The sequence below is a fragment of the Apodemus sylvaticus genome, chromosome 11 (assembly GCF_947179515.1).
Source record: "Apodemus sylvaticus chromosome 11, mApoSyl1.1, whole genome shotgun sequence".
NCBI classification, from domain to species: domain Eukaryota; kingdom Metazoa; phylum Chordata; class Mammalia; order Rodentia; family Muridae; genus Apodemus; species Apodemus sylvaticus.
In genome coordinates, this window is record NC_067482.1 from 17,260,882 (window position 1) to 17,279,787 (window position 18,906).

Below are 18,906 nucleotides of genomic sequence, written 5' to 3' on the forward strand. Positions count from 1 at the left end.
GCAAAATTAAACACTGAATTTCTTTACAATGTTCTGTATTAAAATGGTTAAAACTGTATAGGCCTAAGGGGCGCGGTGCCTATCCTCCCTGCATGCATGTGGCTAAGGCAAGATGATGACCTTTAGCTTGTCTCAGCAACCGAATTGAATTTGAAAACTAGGACAAAAATTAATATTAGGAGTGGGGTGCTGAAATAAAGCTACCATGTGGCTTTTAATGCCTTTTGTTAGAGGACTATGGAGGACTTTGGAACTCCAGGTTAGAAAAGGCATCCCACACTGAAGAAGGCAGTCATTCTTGAGGAAGCTTGAAAGAAACAGACAACGGAGGCCTGGCTTGTGGGGTTTCAGAGACGAGTAAAGACAGTTTGTGACACTTTGGATTAAGAATCTATATGGGGCAAGAGATGCCAGCAGTTCAGACCACATGTTGCTGTTGTATAGGACCTGGGTTCGGTTCCCAGCACGCAGACAGTGGCTTACAACTACTGCTACCTCCAGATCCCAAGTTTGAGGGATCCGATATTCTTTTCTCATCTGCATGAACAGACAAACACATGGTGGGCATACAAGCTGCAGGTAAAACATTCATTCAAATATAATAAAAAGACTCCCCCCAAGGAAAAAGAACCTGCGTATACTGGTCAGTTGGGATTTAAGAATTCACTACGATTAACCGAGAGCAGGTTCACTGGGGCAATGGGAGCCTGCTGGTGAGGGCTGCGAAGTCAGCCGCAGTTGGTAAGAGCTCTGCTTCGCTAAGGAGAAAGCTCCGTGCTTCCCTGGGACAAGAGGAAAGTATTTCCCTACGTGTATACACATAACCTATGCTCCAAGGAGGCCAAGCCCGTATCTCAAGCTGACACCAGAACTCAGCCTCTGTGGTACTGGTTTTGAAGGCTCGAGGGGTGAGAGATGTTGTAGAGGGTCTCCTGGAGAGCAGCTGAGACCTGGCACCGCGTGGCAGGGTGGAATTCCTGAGGATAGGTCAGGAGAGCCTCAGTTACAGGGGAGGTCAGCCCTCTGTGCCTCGCACTATCCCCTGAGCAGGCAGTCCTGGGCTGTATTTAAAAAGCTAAGCACCAGCCTGTGAGTGCACCAGGAAGGCATATCCCTCCATGATGTCGGCTTCAACTTCCTACCCTGACTTCCTCCAATAACAGATGGTGAGCTGGAAGTAAAGCCACATGAACCCTTTCATTCCCCCAAGCTGCTTTTGACCATAGTGCTTGTATAGTAGCAGGATAAAACACACACAAACCTATTTATTAAGAAGTTGATAGGAATGGGCCTAATCAAATCTCAGTAGCCCTGGACTAGAAGCAACTGACGGCCGCCCATGAAGAGAAAAGACTTAAAGTGCGGAGTACTGGGGCTGAAGAAATGGTCCAGTGGGTAGGAGCACTAGCTTATGAATTCAATCCCAAGCATGTATGTTGGCTCATACATGTCTGAACTCCAGTTCCAGGGCAGCCTATGCCCTTTTCTGGCCTCTGCAAACACCAGGCACAAATGATTTATAGACACACATGTAGACAAAACACCCATACAAGTTTAAAAAAGAAAAAAGAGCCGGGCAGTGATGGCGCACACCTGTAATCTCAGCACTCTGGGAGGCAGGCAGATTTCTGAGTTGGAGGCCAGCCTGGTCTACAGAGTGAGTTCCAGGACAGCCAGGGCTATACAGAGAAACCCTGTCTCCAAAAAAAACAAACAAACAAACAAACAAAAACAAAAAAAAAACAAAAAAAAGAAAAAGAAAAAGAAACAAAACAACAAAGTAAACCAGTCAAAAAGGAAAAAAGTACTAATTTGATGAAGTCACTGTATAATGTTTTTTTGTTAATTTAAAAATATTTGTTGGCCATTGGCACCAGGGAGCCAGGAGACTCCATAACCTTCTGTGCACAGCCTGCCAGGAGAGAGTGATCTCCCAGCAGTGCTTTCACTTCTGAGCTCAGAGGAGTAAGGACACAGGCTTACAGGCCCACAGGAGGAACAAACTCCAGCCAGAGACAACAATATCAACTAGCACCAGAGCTAACCAGATGGTGAAAGGCAAGCACAAGAACCCTACCAACAGAAACCAAGGCCATATGGCAACATCAGAACCCAGTTCTCCCACCACAGCAAGTCCTGGATACCCCAACACACCAGAAAAGCAAGAGCTGGATTTAAAATCATATTTCATGATGCTGATAGAGAGCCTCAAGAAAGACTTAAGTAATTCCCTTAAAGAAATACAGGAAGCCGGGTGGTGGTGGCTCATGCCTGTAATCCCACCACTCTGGGAGGCAGAGGCAGAGGCAGGCGGATTTCTGAGTTCGAGGCCAGCCTGGTCTACAGAGTGAGTTCCAGGACAGCCAGGGCTACACAGAGAAACCCTGTCTTGAAAAAAACCAAATCCAAAAAACCAAAAAAAAAAAAAAAAAAAAAAAAAAATTGTTTGAAGAGTATTGGTATTAGACCTTCTATGAAGGTCTGATAGAATTCTGCACTAAAGCCATCTGGTCTCATGCTTTTTTTGGTCGGGAGACTTTCTATGACCCCTTTTATTTCCTTAGGGGTTATGGGACTGTTTAGATGATCTATTTGATCCTGATTTAATTTTGGTGTCTGATATCTGTCTAGGAAACTGTCCATTTCCTCCAGATTCTCCAGTTGTATTGAGTATAGGCTTTTGTAGTAGGATCTAATGATTTTTTGAATTTCCTCAGTTTCTGTTGTTATATCTCCCTTTTCATTTCTAATTTTGTTAATCTGGATACTGTCTATGTGCCCTTTGGTTAGGTTCCTCAGAAAACTGGACATGACACTTCCGGAGGACCCTGCTATACCTCTCCTGGGCATATACCCAAAGGATTCCCCAGCATGTAATAAAGACACATGCTCCATTATGTTCATAGTAGCCTTATTTATAATAGCCTGAAGCTGGAAAGAACCCAGATGTCCCTCAATGGAGGAATGGATACAGAAAATGTGGTATATTTACACAATGGAATACTATTCAGCAATTAAAAACAATGAATTCACGAAATTTTTAGGCAAATGGTTGGATCTGAAAAATACCATCCTAAGTGAGGTAACCCAATCACAAAAGAATACACATGGAATGCAATCTCTGATAAGTGGATATTAATTAGCCCAGAAGCTCTGATACCCAAGGCACAATTAGCATAACAAATGACTCCCATGAAGAAGTAAGGAGAGGGCCCTGATCCTGGAAAGGCCTGATCCAACTTAGGGGAGTACCAGGACAGAGAATAAGGAGAGAAGTGATTGGAGAATGGGTGGAGAGAAGGTTTATGGGACATATAGGGAGGGGGGAACTGGGAAAGGGGAAATCATTTGGAATGTAAACAAAGAATATAGAAAATAAAAGTATATAATAATAATAAAAAAAGAAATACAGGAGAACATCGGTCAACAGGTAGAAGCCCTTAAAGAAAAAACACAAAAAATCCCTTAAAGAATTACAAGAAAGCACAATCAATCAAGTGAAGGAACTGAACAAAATCATCCAGGATCTAAAAGTGGAAGTAGAAACAATAAAGAAATCATAAAGTGAGACATCTCTGGAGATAGAAAACCTTAGAAGGAATTCTGGAGTCATAGATGCAAGCATCAACAACAGAATACAAGAGAATGAAGAAAGAACCTCAGGTGCTAAAGATACCATAGAAAACATTGACTTGCTGGGCAGTGGTGGCGCACGCCTTTAATCCCAGCACTTGGGAGGCAGAGGCAGGCGGATTTCTAAGTTTGAGGCCAGCCTGGTCTACAGAGTGAGTTCCAGGACAGCCAGGGCTACACAGGGAAATCCTGTCTCGAAAAATCCAAAAAAAAAAAAAAAAAAAGGAAAAAAAAAGAAAAGAAAAAAGAAAACATTAACTCAACAGTCAAAGAAAATGCAAAATGCATAAAGCTGGCAACCCAAAACATCCAGGAACTCCAGGACACAATGAGAAGACCAAACCTAAGGATTATAGGTATAGAGGAGAGCAAAGATTTCCAACTTAAAGGTCCAGAGAATATCTTCAACAAAATTATAGAAGAAAACTTCCCTAACTTAGAGAAAGAGATGCCCATGAACATACAAGAAGCCTTCGGAACTCCAAACAGACTGGACCAAAACGGAAACTCTTCCGTGCACATAATAATCAAAACACCAAATTCACTAAAAAAAGAAAGAAGTAAAAGCAGTAAGGGAAAAAGGGCAAATAACTTATAAAGGCAGACCTATCAGAATTACACCACACTTCTCACCAGAAACGATGATAGCTAGAAGATCTGGGCAGACCTCATACAGACCCTAAGAGAACACAAATGCCAGCCCAGGCTACTATACCCAGCAAAACTCTCAACCATCATAGATGGAGAAACCAAGATATTCCATGATAAAACCAAATTTGCACAATATCTGTCCACAAATCCAGCCCAACAAAGGATAATAAATGGAAAATGCCAAAACAAGGAGGGAAACCATACCCTAGAAAAAGCAAGAAAGTAATCTTCTTCCAACAAACTCAAAAGATACCCACACAAACATAAGTAACATCAAAAATGGCAACAATCACTATTCCTTAATATCTCTAAACAACAATGGACTCAACTTCCCAATAATAAGACAAACTAACAGGAATATTTCTCATATAAATCTTCAATTTTATCAGAAAAGGTTTGTAATTCCCCTTTTAATTAATTTAGTAATTTTTTATGTCTACCATTTTATCTGCATTATTTTTCATGATAATCTTCAATTTTATTATATCTTTCTATATATTTCCTCATTTTATCAGAAATATTTTCAATGTAAATCTTTTTTATCACAAATGCTTCTAACTCTACCTTCAATTAATTTAGAAAGAGTTCTTATATCTACCATTTTATATGTAAAATTTTCCATGAAATAGTCAATTTTAACATGTTTTTCTATACATTTCTTAAATTTTACCAGAAAGATCTTCCATGTAAATCTTCAATGTTTATAATTCCACCTTCAATCAACTTAGAATTATCTTTATGCCTATCACTTTATCTGTATAATTTCCATGATAATCTTTAATTTTAACATGTTTTTCTATATATTTCTTAAATTTTATCAGAAATATTTTCCATGTAATCTTCAAGTTTATCAGAAAATGTTTATAATTCCACTTTCAATCAACTTAGGAATACTTTTATGCCTACCATTATTACATCTATATAAAAATTTCCATGATAACCTTCAATTCTAACATGTTTAAAATTTTTAACACCTAAAATTTTTCTACAATTTTTATCAGAAATATTTTCCATGTAAATCTTCAATTCTATCATAAAATGTTTCTATTTCATATTTCAAATAATTTAACAATGTTTTATATGTCTACCCCTTTACTCTTTAATTTTCCAAGATAACTGTCAATTTTAATGGTTTTCTATGTATCTCTTCTATTTTATCTGAAATATTTTCCATGTAAATCTTTAATTTTATCATAAAGTGTTTTTACTTCCTTTTCAATAAAAACATACTTGTTTACCTCTTAAATTACATGTATAAGTGCCTTGACTAGAGTAATGTTTACCTCTTAAGTTGCATGTATAAGTGCCCTGACTAGAGTAATGGAGGTTGTGATCAGCCATGTGAGCGAGCACTGGGAACCAAATCTGGGTCCTCCACAAAGAGTAACAAATACTCTTAACCCCTACTCTAGCCCCTACATTTTTTTAATGTTGAAACATTCTTTTATTACATATTTTATTTACATTTCAAATGTTATCCCCTTTCCTAGTTTCAGCTCCAGAAACCCCCTATCCTATCCCCCTCCCCCTGCTCACTAACCCACTTGCACTTCCCTGTCCTGGCATTCCCCAACACCAGGGCATCCAGCCTTCACAGGACCAAGGGCCTCTCCTCTCATTGATGTCTGACCAGGCCATCCTCTGCTACATATGTGGTTGGAGCCATGGATCCCTTCCATGTGTACTCTTTGGTTGGTGGTTTAGTCCCTGGGTGCTCTGGGGGTACTGGGCGGTTCATATTGTTGTTCCTCCTATGGGGCTGCAAACCCCTTCAGCTCCTTGGGTCCTTTCTCTAGCTCCTTCACTTGGGACCCTGTGCTCAGTCCAATGGTTGGCTGAGAGCATCCTCCTCTGTATTTGTCAGGCACTGGCAAGGCCTCTCAGGAGACAGCTATATCAGGCTCCTATCAGCAAGCACTTGTTGGCATATACAATAGTGTCTGGGTTTGGTGACTATATATGGGATGGATTCTCAGGTGGGGCAGTCTCTGGATGGTCTTTCCTTCAGTCTCTGTTCCACACTTTGTCTCTGTATCTCCTCCCATGGGTATTTTGTTCCCTCTTCTAAGAAGGACTGAAGTATCCACATTTTGATCTTCCTTCTTCTAGAGCTTCAAGTGGTCTGTGAATTATATCTTGGGTATTCCTAGTTTCTGGGCTAATATTCACTTATCAGTGTGTGCATACCATGTGTATTCTTTTGTGACTGGGTTACCTCACTCAGGATATTTTCTAGTTCCATCCATTTGCCTAAGAATTTCATGAATTCATTGTTTTTAATAGCTAAGTAGTACTCCATTGTGTAAATGCACCACCTTTTCTGTATCCATGTCTCTGTTGAGGGACATCAGGGTTCTTTCTGGCTATTATAAATAAGGCTGCTTTGAACATAGTGGAGCATGTGTCCTTATTACATGTTGGAACATCTTCTAGGTACATGCCCAGGAGTGGTATAGTTGGGTCCTCCAGTAGTACTATGTCCAATTTTCTGAGGAATTGCCAAACTGCTTTCTAGAGTGGTTGTACCAGCTTGCAATCAGACCAACAACAGAGGAGTGCTCCTCTTTCTACACATTCTCGCCAGCATCTGTTGTCACTTGAGTTTTTTATCTTAGTCATTCTGACCAGTGTGAGGTGGAATCTCAGGATTGTTTTGATTTGCATTTCCCTGATGACTAAGGATGTTGAACATTTCATTAGGTGCTTCTCAAACATTTGGTATTTTTATGTAAGTAATAACTAATGTATAGTTTTAGCCTTGGTAAGTTTTTTCAAAATCTAGTTCAGTGGAGCATGATAATATGCATGTGGTGACACCAGAGCCTGGAGACCGGTCTGTCAGAGAAGGATGAGCAGCTGCTTCCTGCTGGCTTCTCCCCGCTTACAATCCTCGTCAGGCTTCTTTATTTATCTACTTTAGATATATATTTTTTTTTAACAAGACATGTCTTAGAACTCTTGTGCACATTCAGGAATGAAGGCCAAGTAAAAGTGAAGGATTAATTCAATACTTGCACCAAAAATAAGAGACTAACCTATCAAGAAACAGTTTACATCCTTGATTTATTCTGTTACCTACAACATATAAAATACTGTAGCTTATTACTAATTTGGTTCTACATTTTGAATTGAGCTAGTGTGATGTAATCTGATCTAAGACTTCTGCCCCAGCTAGGGTTTCTACTACCATGATAAATCACTATGACCAAAGTAATTGAGGAGGAAGGGATTTATTTCAGCTTAAAGTTGTTGTCCTGCATAAATGTAGGCCAAGGCGGGAATTCCAGGCAGATCCCATGAAAGAACACTGTTTACAGGCTTGCTCGACCTGCTCTCTCATACCCAGGATCACGTGTTGGAGCATCCTCCAGCCCAGGGACGGACCACCTACAAGGGCTGGGCCTCCCTCACCAATCACCCAGCAGGAAGCACACCAATCACTCTTCTTGCCCTTAGGCCATTTTCTCAAGTTCACTCTTCCTAGCTGAGACTAGGATTGCATCAACTTGACAAAAACAACCAAAGCAACCATCAATTTTAAAAAGTCACAGCCCTAAGGCTGTATTTCCAAACTTTAACAGTTTATTATTTGTATTTTATGTGGATAGATTTTTTTCTCTGCATGTATGTGTGAGCACCACATGCCTGCACTGCCTGCAGAGGCCAAGAGCGAGTGTAAGTCACTGGAACTAGAGCTACACGAGGCTGTGAGCCACCTTTGGGGGCTGAGAACGAGCCTGAGGTCCTCTGGAGGAACAGCCAATGTTCTTAACCACTGAGCCGTCTCCTCAGTCCCAGCACTTCTATACTTTAATGTGGTGCCTTCAAACTAGCTAAGTAATGGTATCCAAAGCTTTTAGTGGGACAGTAAAGTAAAATTGTTAAGAACTATTAAATTAATCATATTTAAGGTTATAAAGCAAAACTACACCCATAAGAAATTTTTATCTAGCTGGGCATGGTGGTGCTCTTGAGAGGCGCAGGCAGGCAGATATGTGAGTTCTAGGCCAGTCAGGTCTACACAGTAAGTTCCAGGACAGCCAGGGCTATGTAGAAAGATGCTGCCTTGATAAACAGCACAAAACAAAACAAAACAAAACAAAACAAAAAGCCTGGCAGTGATGGCAAAGGCCTTTAATGCCAGCACTTGGGAGACAGAGGCAGGCGGATTTCTGAGTTCAATAATAGCCTGGTCTACAGAGTGAGTTCCAGGACAGCCAGGGCTACACAGAGAAACCCTATCTCAAAAAAACAAAAAACAAAAGCAAAAACAAAAAAAGAACCCTATACAATATCTATTACACATATAGGCAAGAGCATGAAACAAATCATCTTAGTTTAAGTGTTATGGGCACATTCCTCTAACCTGTAGAAGTAAGTAATTCCTAACGTAAGTGATTACATTAGGAAACCGATGATCTATTGTTACAGCAAAGATAAGCTAAAACAGATGAGTAAAAGCAAAGACAAATCCTTAAGGATTTTGTGGTGTGTGTATAAATAAATTTGTATTTGAATATATACACATACTCTCTATAGATATTAAACACACACAGATATATCCCACCACTTTCCAGATCTATTTATAGAACTAGCTTCTAACTAAAGTCATAAAAATATATTTGTTCTTAAAGAATATTTATAGATGTATGTTTTCCAGAGGTATAAACTGTTTAAAAAACACTATGGGAACCTTGATAGAATTCCATATCAAGTTCACAATCTAGAGAAGAAAACTGCTGAATAAAAAGCAGAACACGGAGGCATCTGCCTGCAATCTTGGCACTCTAAGGGCAGAGACAGGAGAATAAGTGCAAGTTCTAGGCCAGGCTGGTCTACAGGTACCAGGCCAGCAAGGACCACATTACAAGACTCTATCTCCAAAGGCCAAGTCCCCAACGCCAAAAAAGAGGAAAGGAGATATTTTAAAGTACACAGTGAGACTATCAAGTAATCTTTACAACTGTGACTCAACAATTGAACATTTAGGCCTATTTTAAATGCTTATGTAGGGCTGGAGAGATGGCTCAGAGATTAAGAGCACTGACTACTCTTCCAGAGGTTCTAAGTTCAATTCCCAGCAACCACACGGTGGCTCACACCATCTGTAATGAGATCTGATGCCCTCTTTTGATGTGTCTGAGGAAAGCGACAGAGTACTCATATACATTAAATAAATAAAACCATTAAAAAATAAAAAAATAAAAAAATAAATAAATGCATATCTGAATTTTCTACAGAATTTCTATAGAATTTCTATAAATTACAGTTATGTAAATTATATAATTTATAAGTTCTAGTTAGAAAGTAAAATTGGCCACAATTTATTCAACTGAAAAGTCTATGGAGGGTGTCAAACAAGGAAGTGCGAGAGAGGACACTGTTCTTCCATCAACTGAGTCACACGCAGCTTGGGTGACAGGTCCAGCCTTTTGGTGTTTGAATCTGAGGAAAGAGAAGCAACACCTACCTCAAAGGCTGCATGAGGGTTACGTAAGCCTGCACGTGACAGGACTCTGCACCCTTTAAGGTTCTGCACAAAGATGAGAGAGCAATGACAGAAACAACAGTTCCTGATGTGTAACACCCAAAGAAACAGCCTGACGGACAGACGGACGGACGGACAGACGTCAGGGCTGTGCTGCGGCTCTTCTGTTCTCAAGCAAAGGTCTCAAATGCCATGAAAGGTAGTCAGTTTTTTGTTAGTTTTGGCAACTCTTATTTTAAATCTACTTTAGATAATACTTCATTCATTCTAAAAAAGCATTTAGAAATATTAGTTAAACAAAATAAAAGGAAACTTGATTATTTTAATTATGAAGAAAAGAAATACTGTTAAAAGTTACTAGAAGTCAAACAGACCACCAGAGGGTAAGTATCAGTGAATTCCAGAAATTAATGTAAAAGGTTAGTGACTGAGGCACAGCTGTGCACGTGGTACTTTAAAGGGACAACATCAATATACATGTATTCTCTAAACTGAAAAATTAACAGCCATAGGGAGACATGTATGTTTCCATGTGCATACATATTAAAGTATTACTTATAAATAAAATAATCTGTTTTCCAGGAGTGTGCACAAAACAAATGTAATAAATTTGGATAAATGGAGTTGCCAGAGGAAATTAGATTTTAATAAAAGATACAATATCATGGTGTGGACAACAGATAATAATCTGTATTATCCATTTAAATTAGAGATTCTGATACAATGAGACCAACGTTAGACTTTTAGCTGCCAGAAGAAACAGCATTTGACAGTGTCCTTTTATATTACCAGGTCTTACGTCTAAAGCGGCATGCATATGAAAATGCAAACTTTTACCTCCAACATCATCTGAAAAGTAGATAGACAAAAATGAGGGAACAGAAAGTAGGTGACAGAGCAAACCACATCTGTGTGAGCACAGGAGCCGACCAAGTGAGCAGCACAGCACAGAAGATGAGACTCTGTCATAGGTCAGACAGGTGCGGCTCGTCCAGCACACATGGCTATCTATTAAATACATATGCTATATACTGAAGACTATCAAACAGATTTATCACTAAAGGATTATAAAACATTCCCAAGGGAAAGAACTCTAAGTAGTTTTGGATCACTGGAGAATTACCTCACGAAGAAGCTCTAACAAGAAGACACTGATAATACAACTCAAGAACACATTTTAAGGATCTAGTTTTTAAAAATTTTATTCATATTAACTGAACTTTCACAAGACAAAGGCCATAGAAAAATTATTCTGCTACCATTTATTCTTATTCAAAAGCTGTTTTTCCTATGTTATCAAAAAGACTTTTGCATGATGAATTATAAATAAAGAGCAGAGACGCAGGCTCCGTGGCACCTGCCTACAATCCTAGTACCCAGGAAGCCAAAGGATAAAAGCCTGGGCCGCAAGGCCAGCTTGGGCTATGTGGTGAGCTCATGCCACAACTACACAGTGAAACCCTGTCTCAAAATGCAAATAATTAACACAAAAATCCCAAATACACACAGGATTGCCGCCCCCCCACCCAGATATAAGAAACAAAAGTTTTGAAAACATTTTTTTTTAAGTAAGTATGTTAAGTGGCTAGGCATGGTTTGTCCGCCTTTATTCCCAGCACTTGGGAGGCAGAGGCAGGTAGATCTGAGTTTGAAGTCAACCTTTTCTACAGAACAAATTCCAGGACAGCCAGGGCAACATAGAGAGACCCCAGTTCGAGCAACAACAAAAGGGTGTGTTGCTACTAATTTTCTCATTTATTCAAAGCATATTGTGTATATATTTAAGCAGTTACATGGTCAACTTCTTTTCCAATGAATAATAAATTGTTTACTAAATATATCTACCCCTTAGAAATTAATACACTTCTAAATGAGACATCACAGAGCCATAAAATCTTAAGAAAAAGTATATCTAATTCCACAGGACCATGGCTCCTCAGCGCTTCCTTTCCCACCCCCCCCCACCCCCCCCACCCCCCCCCCACCCCCGTGCTCGGCAGGTGGGTTAGCAAGCACAGGTTTTTCTGCTTAGCTCTTAATAAGAGAGCTGCAAGGTCAATACTTATTTTAATCTCTGCTTTGTTGTATTTTGGAATAAATTAGAATTATGAAACACACAAATAAGTCTGTTCTTTTCTGTAAAGTAATGGACAACACACTAATGTTCTACTGTAAGTGGCAGTTGGCTCTGTGGAACACCCTAAAAACACGTTGCAATGTGACAGGGTGTCACCCTAATGGCACTGTGCATCTTACAGGCTATGCAACCAAGGCACAGACATTCAATCAAGCCTTTCCCCAAGCACCAAAGCCAAGGGCAGCTGTCTGACTTTAAGTGTCCAAGTGTGCTGAAATAGAAAGGGAAAGGAGGACATACCAGGGAAAGAGTGGCTTTCAAATACATCTATACTATTTCATATCAAATATGAATATCTTCATATTGAGAACAGGAATAAAAATCTCCCTAAATTTTTACAAATAGTTGCTATTAATATATTAACAAGGTCTTAACCCCCACCCCCAAGGCTTAAGTGTTAGGAGAAACATCCCTAACTTACACTTATAATAACACATACAAATAACCCATACAAAGACCAACCCACCAGAGGGATCGTTTGATTCAGCACTGGCTAATACCCACACTGCCGAATTGCAGCCCAAAGAGGGAAAAACTTAAGAGAGAAGGCTCTTCTCGGTGTGGCAGGGCACTGCTTTAACCACAGCACTAAGGAGACAGAGACAGGCTCAACTCTCTGAGGCCAGCCTAGTCTATAGAGTGAGTTCTAGGACAGCCAGGGCTACCTAACAAAAAACAAAAAAGAAGGAAAAAGAAAAAAGGGAGGGAGGGAGAGAGATGGAGAGAGACAGAGAGAGGATCTGGAGTGAATGAATGAGGGTGAAGGATAATCTACTACAATGTGTTTCATTTGAAAATGTCAGGATATCTAATACCTTGTAAGTTTACTAAAAAATAAAAATGCGAAAGAAAGAAGAACATAAGCAAGGTTTGTTGGCGTGTCTATAACCCTCCCTGAAGCTGAGGGAGGAGCCTGGGCTTAGGTGCGTCCTGACTTAGGGACAGAAACCTCACTCCACCTCGTCACGATGGTCCAGACCACACCCTGAGCAACCATTCTAGAGATGCTATTGAGGAGTCAAGTTAGATCTTTACTGTGTTGATTCAGAGAGCAACTTAGGAAAACATCACACAATGAACAAGCTTAGAAAATAAACTCAACTTCAAAGCAAAACTGGTATAACCTACTTTATAGAGAAATACAGTGAAATAACTGGAAACTTACCTAATTCTTCCTCTTCATCATTAGATATTATATTATAGAGTGTGTCCAAAGCATATTCTATTATTTCAGAATCCGAACTAGAAAAAAGAAATTATTATACTTACACACTGATGGCTGGAGTTTAAACTGTTATGGGCATTTTTAGGTAGTTCTTTCATAAGACTAATAAAGTATTCCTTTTTTTCCTAGAAATTTTATCTAATAAAGTATTAGTAAAGCCAGGAAGTAGCTCGTGCTGTGTTGTAATCTCAGTTTTCGGGAACCAGAAGGAGAATGGTTGCAAGTTCCAGACCAGCCTGGACGGTACAGTGAGTTCCAGACCAGGCTTGACTACACAGTGACACCTTTGTCCTCTTCTTCTTCTTCCTCCTCTCCCCCTCCTCATCCTAATCATCATCATCATCCTAACAATAACAATAATAAGCTAAATTAAAATAAGAGACTATATATTTATTTAGAATTATAAAAATTGGGACTCCACTTGACTATCTAATTAAAAAATATCATACATAAGATAGCAATGAAAACATAACTTAAGAAAATACAATAGCATCATTATTAAATAAATATTAATAAAGTATCAAGTAGGAAAAACTAAATTTAAAAATAGACAGACAAGGCGCTGAAGAGACGTTTAGCAGATAAAGTCCCTGGCTAATTTTTAATTCCCAGTACCCATATGGTAGCTCTTGACTGTAATTCCAGTCCCAGAAGATCTGGTGCTCTTCTGACCTCCATGGGTACCAGGTATGCCCATGGTGCACAGATATATGCAGGCAAAACACCCATATTCACAAATAATCAAAAGTTTAAAAATAAGAGAGAATAATTTGGGCTGGAGAGATGGCTCAGCGGTTAAGAACATTGACTGCTCTTCTGGAGATCCTGAGTTCAAATCCCAGCAACCACATGGTGGCTCACAACCATCCATAATGAGATCTGATACCCTCTTCTCGTGTGTCTGAAGATAGCTACAGTGTACTTACATATAATAAATAAGTAAATCTAAAAAAAACAGAATAATTCTATTGTATGTATATTTATGTGTACACATGTTTGTTAAAACATCATATATTGCCGGGAAGTGGTGGCGCACGCCTGTAATCCCAGCACTTGAGAGGCAGAGGTAGGCGGATTTCTGAGTTGGAGGCCAGCCTGGTCTACAAAGTGAGTTCCAGGACAGTCAGGGCTATACAGAGAAACCCTGTCTCGAAACACACACACACACACATACACACACACACACACACAGCATTATCTGTAGGTAGTCTACCTTTTCTATATATACTTCATCTTCTTAAGAAATTCTGGTGGTAAATATATAAAATTTCTATAATCAAGAAACACAAGATCTTGTACTTGCTGACAGATTTTAAAATCTGTCAGATTTCCTCTCTCACGGAGGATGACAGAACATCCAGAGAAGTAAGAATGTCACCATGGTCCCAGAGAATTACACATGTGAGGAAGGACACGGGAAACAAGGGTGACAACCCTAAAGGCTGTCAGAGCATGGGGAGACTGAGTCAAGTGAGCTTTTACACAAATTATTCACACCTTTGCTTTTGGAAATTTTGAAACAGGTCTCATAAGAGATGATTGAGAAACCCAAACTATCAGAGACTTTTTTTTTTAACACAATCAAGACACCCAGAAGAAATCACAACTCAGAGGTAGGCCATCCAGGACATCCGGATAGCATGTGATAGGGCCTGTGGTTAACTCAGAGTTCCAACAAGACACAAAGCGTCTGTGACTGTAAACACCAGTGAAGGGGGAAAGTTTTCCCTCTTAAGTAAGAAAGACAACAGCAATACTCCTTGTACCTTTACCCAACACCGAAATAGAAGTTACAGTTTCAAAAATATACAAGCAAACTGGTGCTGAGGAGATGGTCCAGTGGGAAGGAACACCTCCTCTGTAAGCACAAGGACTCGAATCTGATTCCCCAGTACCAAGCATGGACTCTGCATAGGTCTGGGGTAGGTCCTGGGCATGTTCCTAAAGGTGTGTAGCTTGCTGTTCTCATGGGACTCCCGAGGGTGGGAGTGGGGGGATCGTGGTCATTTCTGCTGCAGTTGGGACGCTTTCCTCCTACTGGGTTGCTGTGTCCATCCTTGATGTGAGGGTTTGTGCCCAGTCTTACTGCATCTTGTTACGTGTCGCCGTGTGCAGCTGGTGTCCCTAAGAGGCAGTAGTGTAACTTGGACACTAAGCTCATTGAGAAACTACTAGAGCTAGTGAGCAAACTGAGCAGTCGCAGAATACAAATCAACTTACAGAATCAAATGATTAGGAAATAAGAAAATAATTTTATTCAAACTATTCTAATGATAAAAATAAATAAAATACCTGAAACAGAATTTCCTTAAAAGGTCTAAGATTTGTACTTGAAAAGTTCAAAATGGGGGCTCAGCGGTTAAAAGCACCAGCTGCTCTTCCGAAGGTCTTGGGTTCACAGCCCAGCAAACACATGGTGGCTCACAACCATCCATTATGAGATCTGACGCCCTCTTTTGGAGTGTCTGAAGACAGCTAGTGTACTTACATTAATTAATTAATTTTTTAAAAGAAAAGTTCAAAATGGCCAGGTGGTGGTGACACACTAGGGAGGCAGAGGCAGGCAGAACTCTGAGCTTGAGGCCAGCCTGGTCTACAGAGTGAGTTCTAGGGCTGCAGAGGGAAACCCTGTCTCAAAAATTAAAATGAAACAAAACAAAAAACCAAACCAAACCAACAAACTAAAAACAAACATAAAAAGAAGGAGGGAGGGAGGGAGGGAGGGAAGGAAGGAGGGAAGAAGAGAAGAGAAGAGAAGAGCTGGGGAGATGGTTCAGTGGTTAGTAACACTGCTCTTCCTGAGGTCCTGAGTTCAATTCCCAGCAACCACGTGATGGCTCACAACCACTGCAATGGATCAACGCCCTCTTCTGGTGTGTCCGAGGACAGCACCACTGTACTCACACACATAAAATAAATGAACTCTTTTAGAAAGAGAAAAGACAGGAGAGAGAGAGGGAAGGCAGCCACAGGATGGGGCCAGGCCCACGCGCTCTCACTAGCCTGGCTCTCTCCTGGCCCAGCAGTCAGCAACAGTGGGTCATACGCCTCACACTACAACCCCAGGCCTCCTTTTCCACTTCCCTGCCCTGTCTTTAATGACCCAGGTAGTCATACTGGGTCCACTTAGACATTCGATATAATTTCTTCTCATCTATTAGCATAATTACACCTGCGAAGTTCCTTCTGCTATGTAAGGCGGCTCCCAGGCTTGGCTGGTAAGGAATGCAGGCATCTGGTGGGGTGTTACTCTACCTGCTCTAAATTATACACAGTAGCTGGCTTTGAGAAAGTAGTCAAGGCTACATTGTGTGGGAAGAGGAAGGACAATCACTAACTAAGAAGCTGCTGGACTATACTCAAGAGTGGCTATGAAATAAACGGACAGGTGGTCCCCAAATCTTTATAAAGTTTATATTCTTTGCTTAAGAAATCTGAATTTGGCCAGGCGGTGGTGGCGCATGCCTGTAATCCCAGCACTTGAGAGGCAGAGACAGGCAGATCTCTGAGTTCGAGGCCAGCCTGGTCTACAGAGTGAGTTCTAGGACAGCCAGGGCTACACAGAGAAACCCTGTCTCGAAAAAAAAAAATCTGATTTTGGCATATGGCATATGCCTATAAGCCTAGCACCCAGGAGGCAAAGGCAGGCAGATCTCTGAGTTTGGGGCCAGCCTGGTCTATAGAGCAAGTTCCAGGACAGCCAAAACAACACAAAGAAACCCTTCCTCAAAAACAGACAGCACAGAGGACCTTAAATGCTGGCAGTCCTGGCCCACTTCTCAAGTGCTTTGATTACTTGTAGGCATACTGCATCTGTTCTTTTATTCCACTTCTATGTCTAGACTAATGCCTAGCCCACTGGTTTGTATCTAGTACGTGATAACTAAGACTAAAAATATGTTGCACAGACTTAAAGTTACTGTCTTCTGGGATGATGACGGTTACTCTAAAACAAATTAAAACTCCAGAAAGCAGGAAAGATAAATCATACATGAAACTTACCGATCTGTTTGTAAAACATGGATAAGATGTTCCATAGCTTGGATTCCCACTTCCAGGCGGAATTTCTGCACAGTAGACAAGAAAGTGTTATTACAGAAACTAATGCTGGTCTACATTACAGAGTGAGTTCCAGAACAGCCAGGGCTACACACAGAAACCCTGTCTCAAAACAACAACAACAACAACAACAAAAAGAAAAGAAAAGAAACAAATGGCAGACCTAAAAAAGAAAAACAAAACAACCAAAACCAAACCAAAGCAGTAATTTGGCTGGAAAGATGGCTCAGTGGTTAAGGGCACTGGCTACTCTTCCAGAGGACCTGGATTTAAATCCCAGCATCCACAGGCAGCTTACAGCTGTCTGTAACTCCACTGTGTCTTCCGGCCTCTGCAAGCACAATGCATGCAAGTGCTGCAGACAGACATACAGACAAAACACCCACACAAAACACCCACACACGCAAAGTAATCAATTTTTTTCAAAGAAGCAGTAATTGAGTGTAACGAACCTTAGAGAGGGATTTAAGGGCACGCACAGCATTTCTTCGGTCATCCAGTAAAGTAGATGAAGCAACGCGGTCACAGAGCTTCTGAATCTATCAGTGAAAAATAAAACAGCATTACAAAAAAATAAGAGAGAAACAATCATGTTTTGCACTCCCAAATTCATACCATTTAATTTTGAAGAAAAATCAACAAATGGTATATTGAAGAAGTGTTTTTTGGGCTGGAGAGATTGTTCAGTGGCTAAGCACACTGACTCCTCCTCCAAAGGTACTGAGTTCAAGTCCCAGCTCACAATCATTTGTAATGAGATTTGATGCCCTTTTCTGTTATGTCTGAGACAGTGAGAGTATATTCACACACATAAAACAAATAAGTAAACCTTTAAAAACAAATAAGTAAACCTTTAAAAAAATAAGTGGTTTTTCTATTTATTTATGTAGTATATCGAATTACAGAGATCTTTTTTACCTCACTAAAGACTTGAGAAGTGGAAAGGGGCAAATAAGAAGTCAACTCAGTAAGTCAAAGCAGTTGAGAAATTGGAGACTACACTGGAAGGGGCAAAGGTCAGTAACGTGCTTAGGAGGATATTCAGCTGAGAAGTGGGTCAGACAGGGAGGTTATGGTCCAACTTACTAATGCGCATTGTGCTACCCTCACAGTGCAACTGTACACTGGGCTAAGGGAATTCAAGATATGTACACAATGTTTTAAGTTTTAACAAGTTTCCTTTTATATAATTTTTATTTTATCATCTGAGTATTTTGCCTGCATGTGTCTGCGCACCACCTGCTGACCTGGTGCACAGAGGCCAGCAATGGGCATCAGATGCCCTGGAACTTGAGTTAGACCGCATGAGCCATGATATAAATGCTGAGAATCAAACCCTGGTCCTCTGAAGAAGTGCTCTTAACTCCCAAACCATTTCTCCAGCCTCCAATTTTAAAGTTCTACATGTCTCAAATCTTTAAAGACAGACTATGTCTACTTTAAAATAACAGAAATTAAAATTCAAATTGAACTTAAAAATAAACATCAGAGTACTAATATGACAGAATAAATTTGGATAAATGTCTACCAAATGAGGAAAGTCAAATTATGACATATGTGATGGACCCCATATAGTTATTCAAAAGAATTAACTGTACTGACATAAAAAGAGCATCACACAATAAAAATAGGCAATAGGTAAATGAGCCCACAGAAACAAAAGCATGTATGTAAAATAATAGTATTTATTTTGTATGTGTGCATGTGTATAGG

At 40.1% G+C, this 18,906-nt stretch overlaps 1 protein-coding gene across 2 annotated transcripts in view; it reads right to left on the minus strand.

Annotated features, from left to right (window-relative positions):
• The window catches only part of Uso1 (USO1 vesicle transport factor), a 66,545-nt gene that overhangs the window by 35,694 nt on the left and 11,945 nt on the right, over window positions 1-18,906 (minus strand). For both annotated transcript variants that reach the window (XM_052198266.1, XM_052198267.1), the window contains exons 2-4: window positions 17,646-17,732; window positions 17,137-17,201; window positions 13,075-13,151 (exon numbers count right to left, since the gene is read on the minus strand). In XM_052198266.1, coding sequence (XP_052054226.1) covers window positions 13,075-13,151; window positions 17,137-17,201; window positions 17,646-17,732 — 229 coding nt within the window. The remainder of the gene's footprint in view (window positions 1-13,074; window positions 13,152-17,136; window positions 17,202-17,645; window positions 17,733-18,906) is intronic.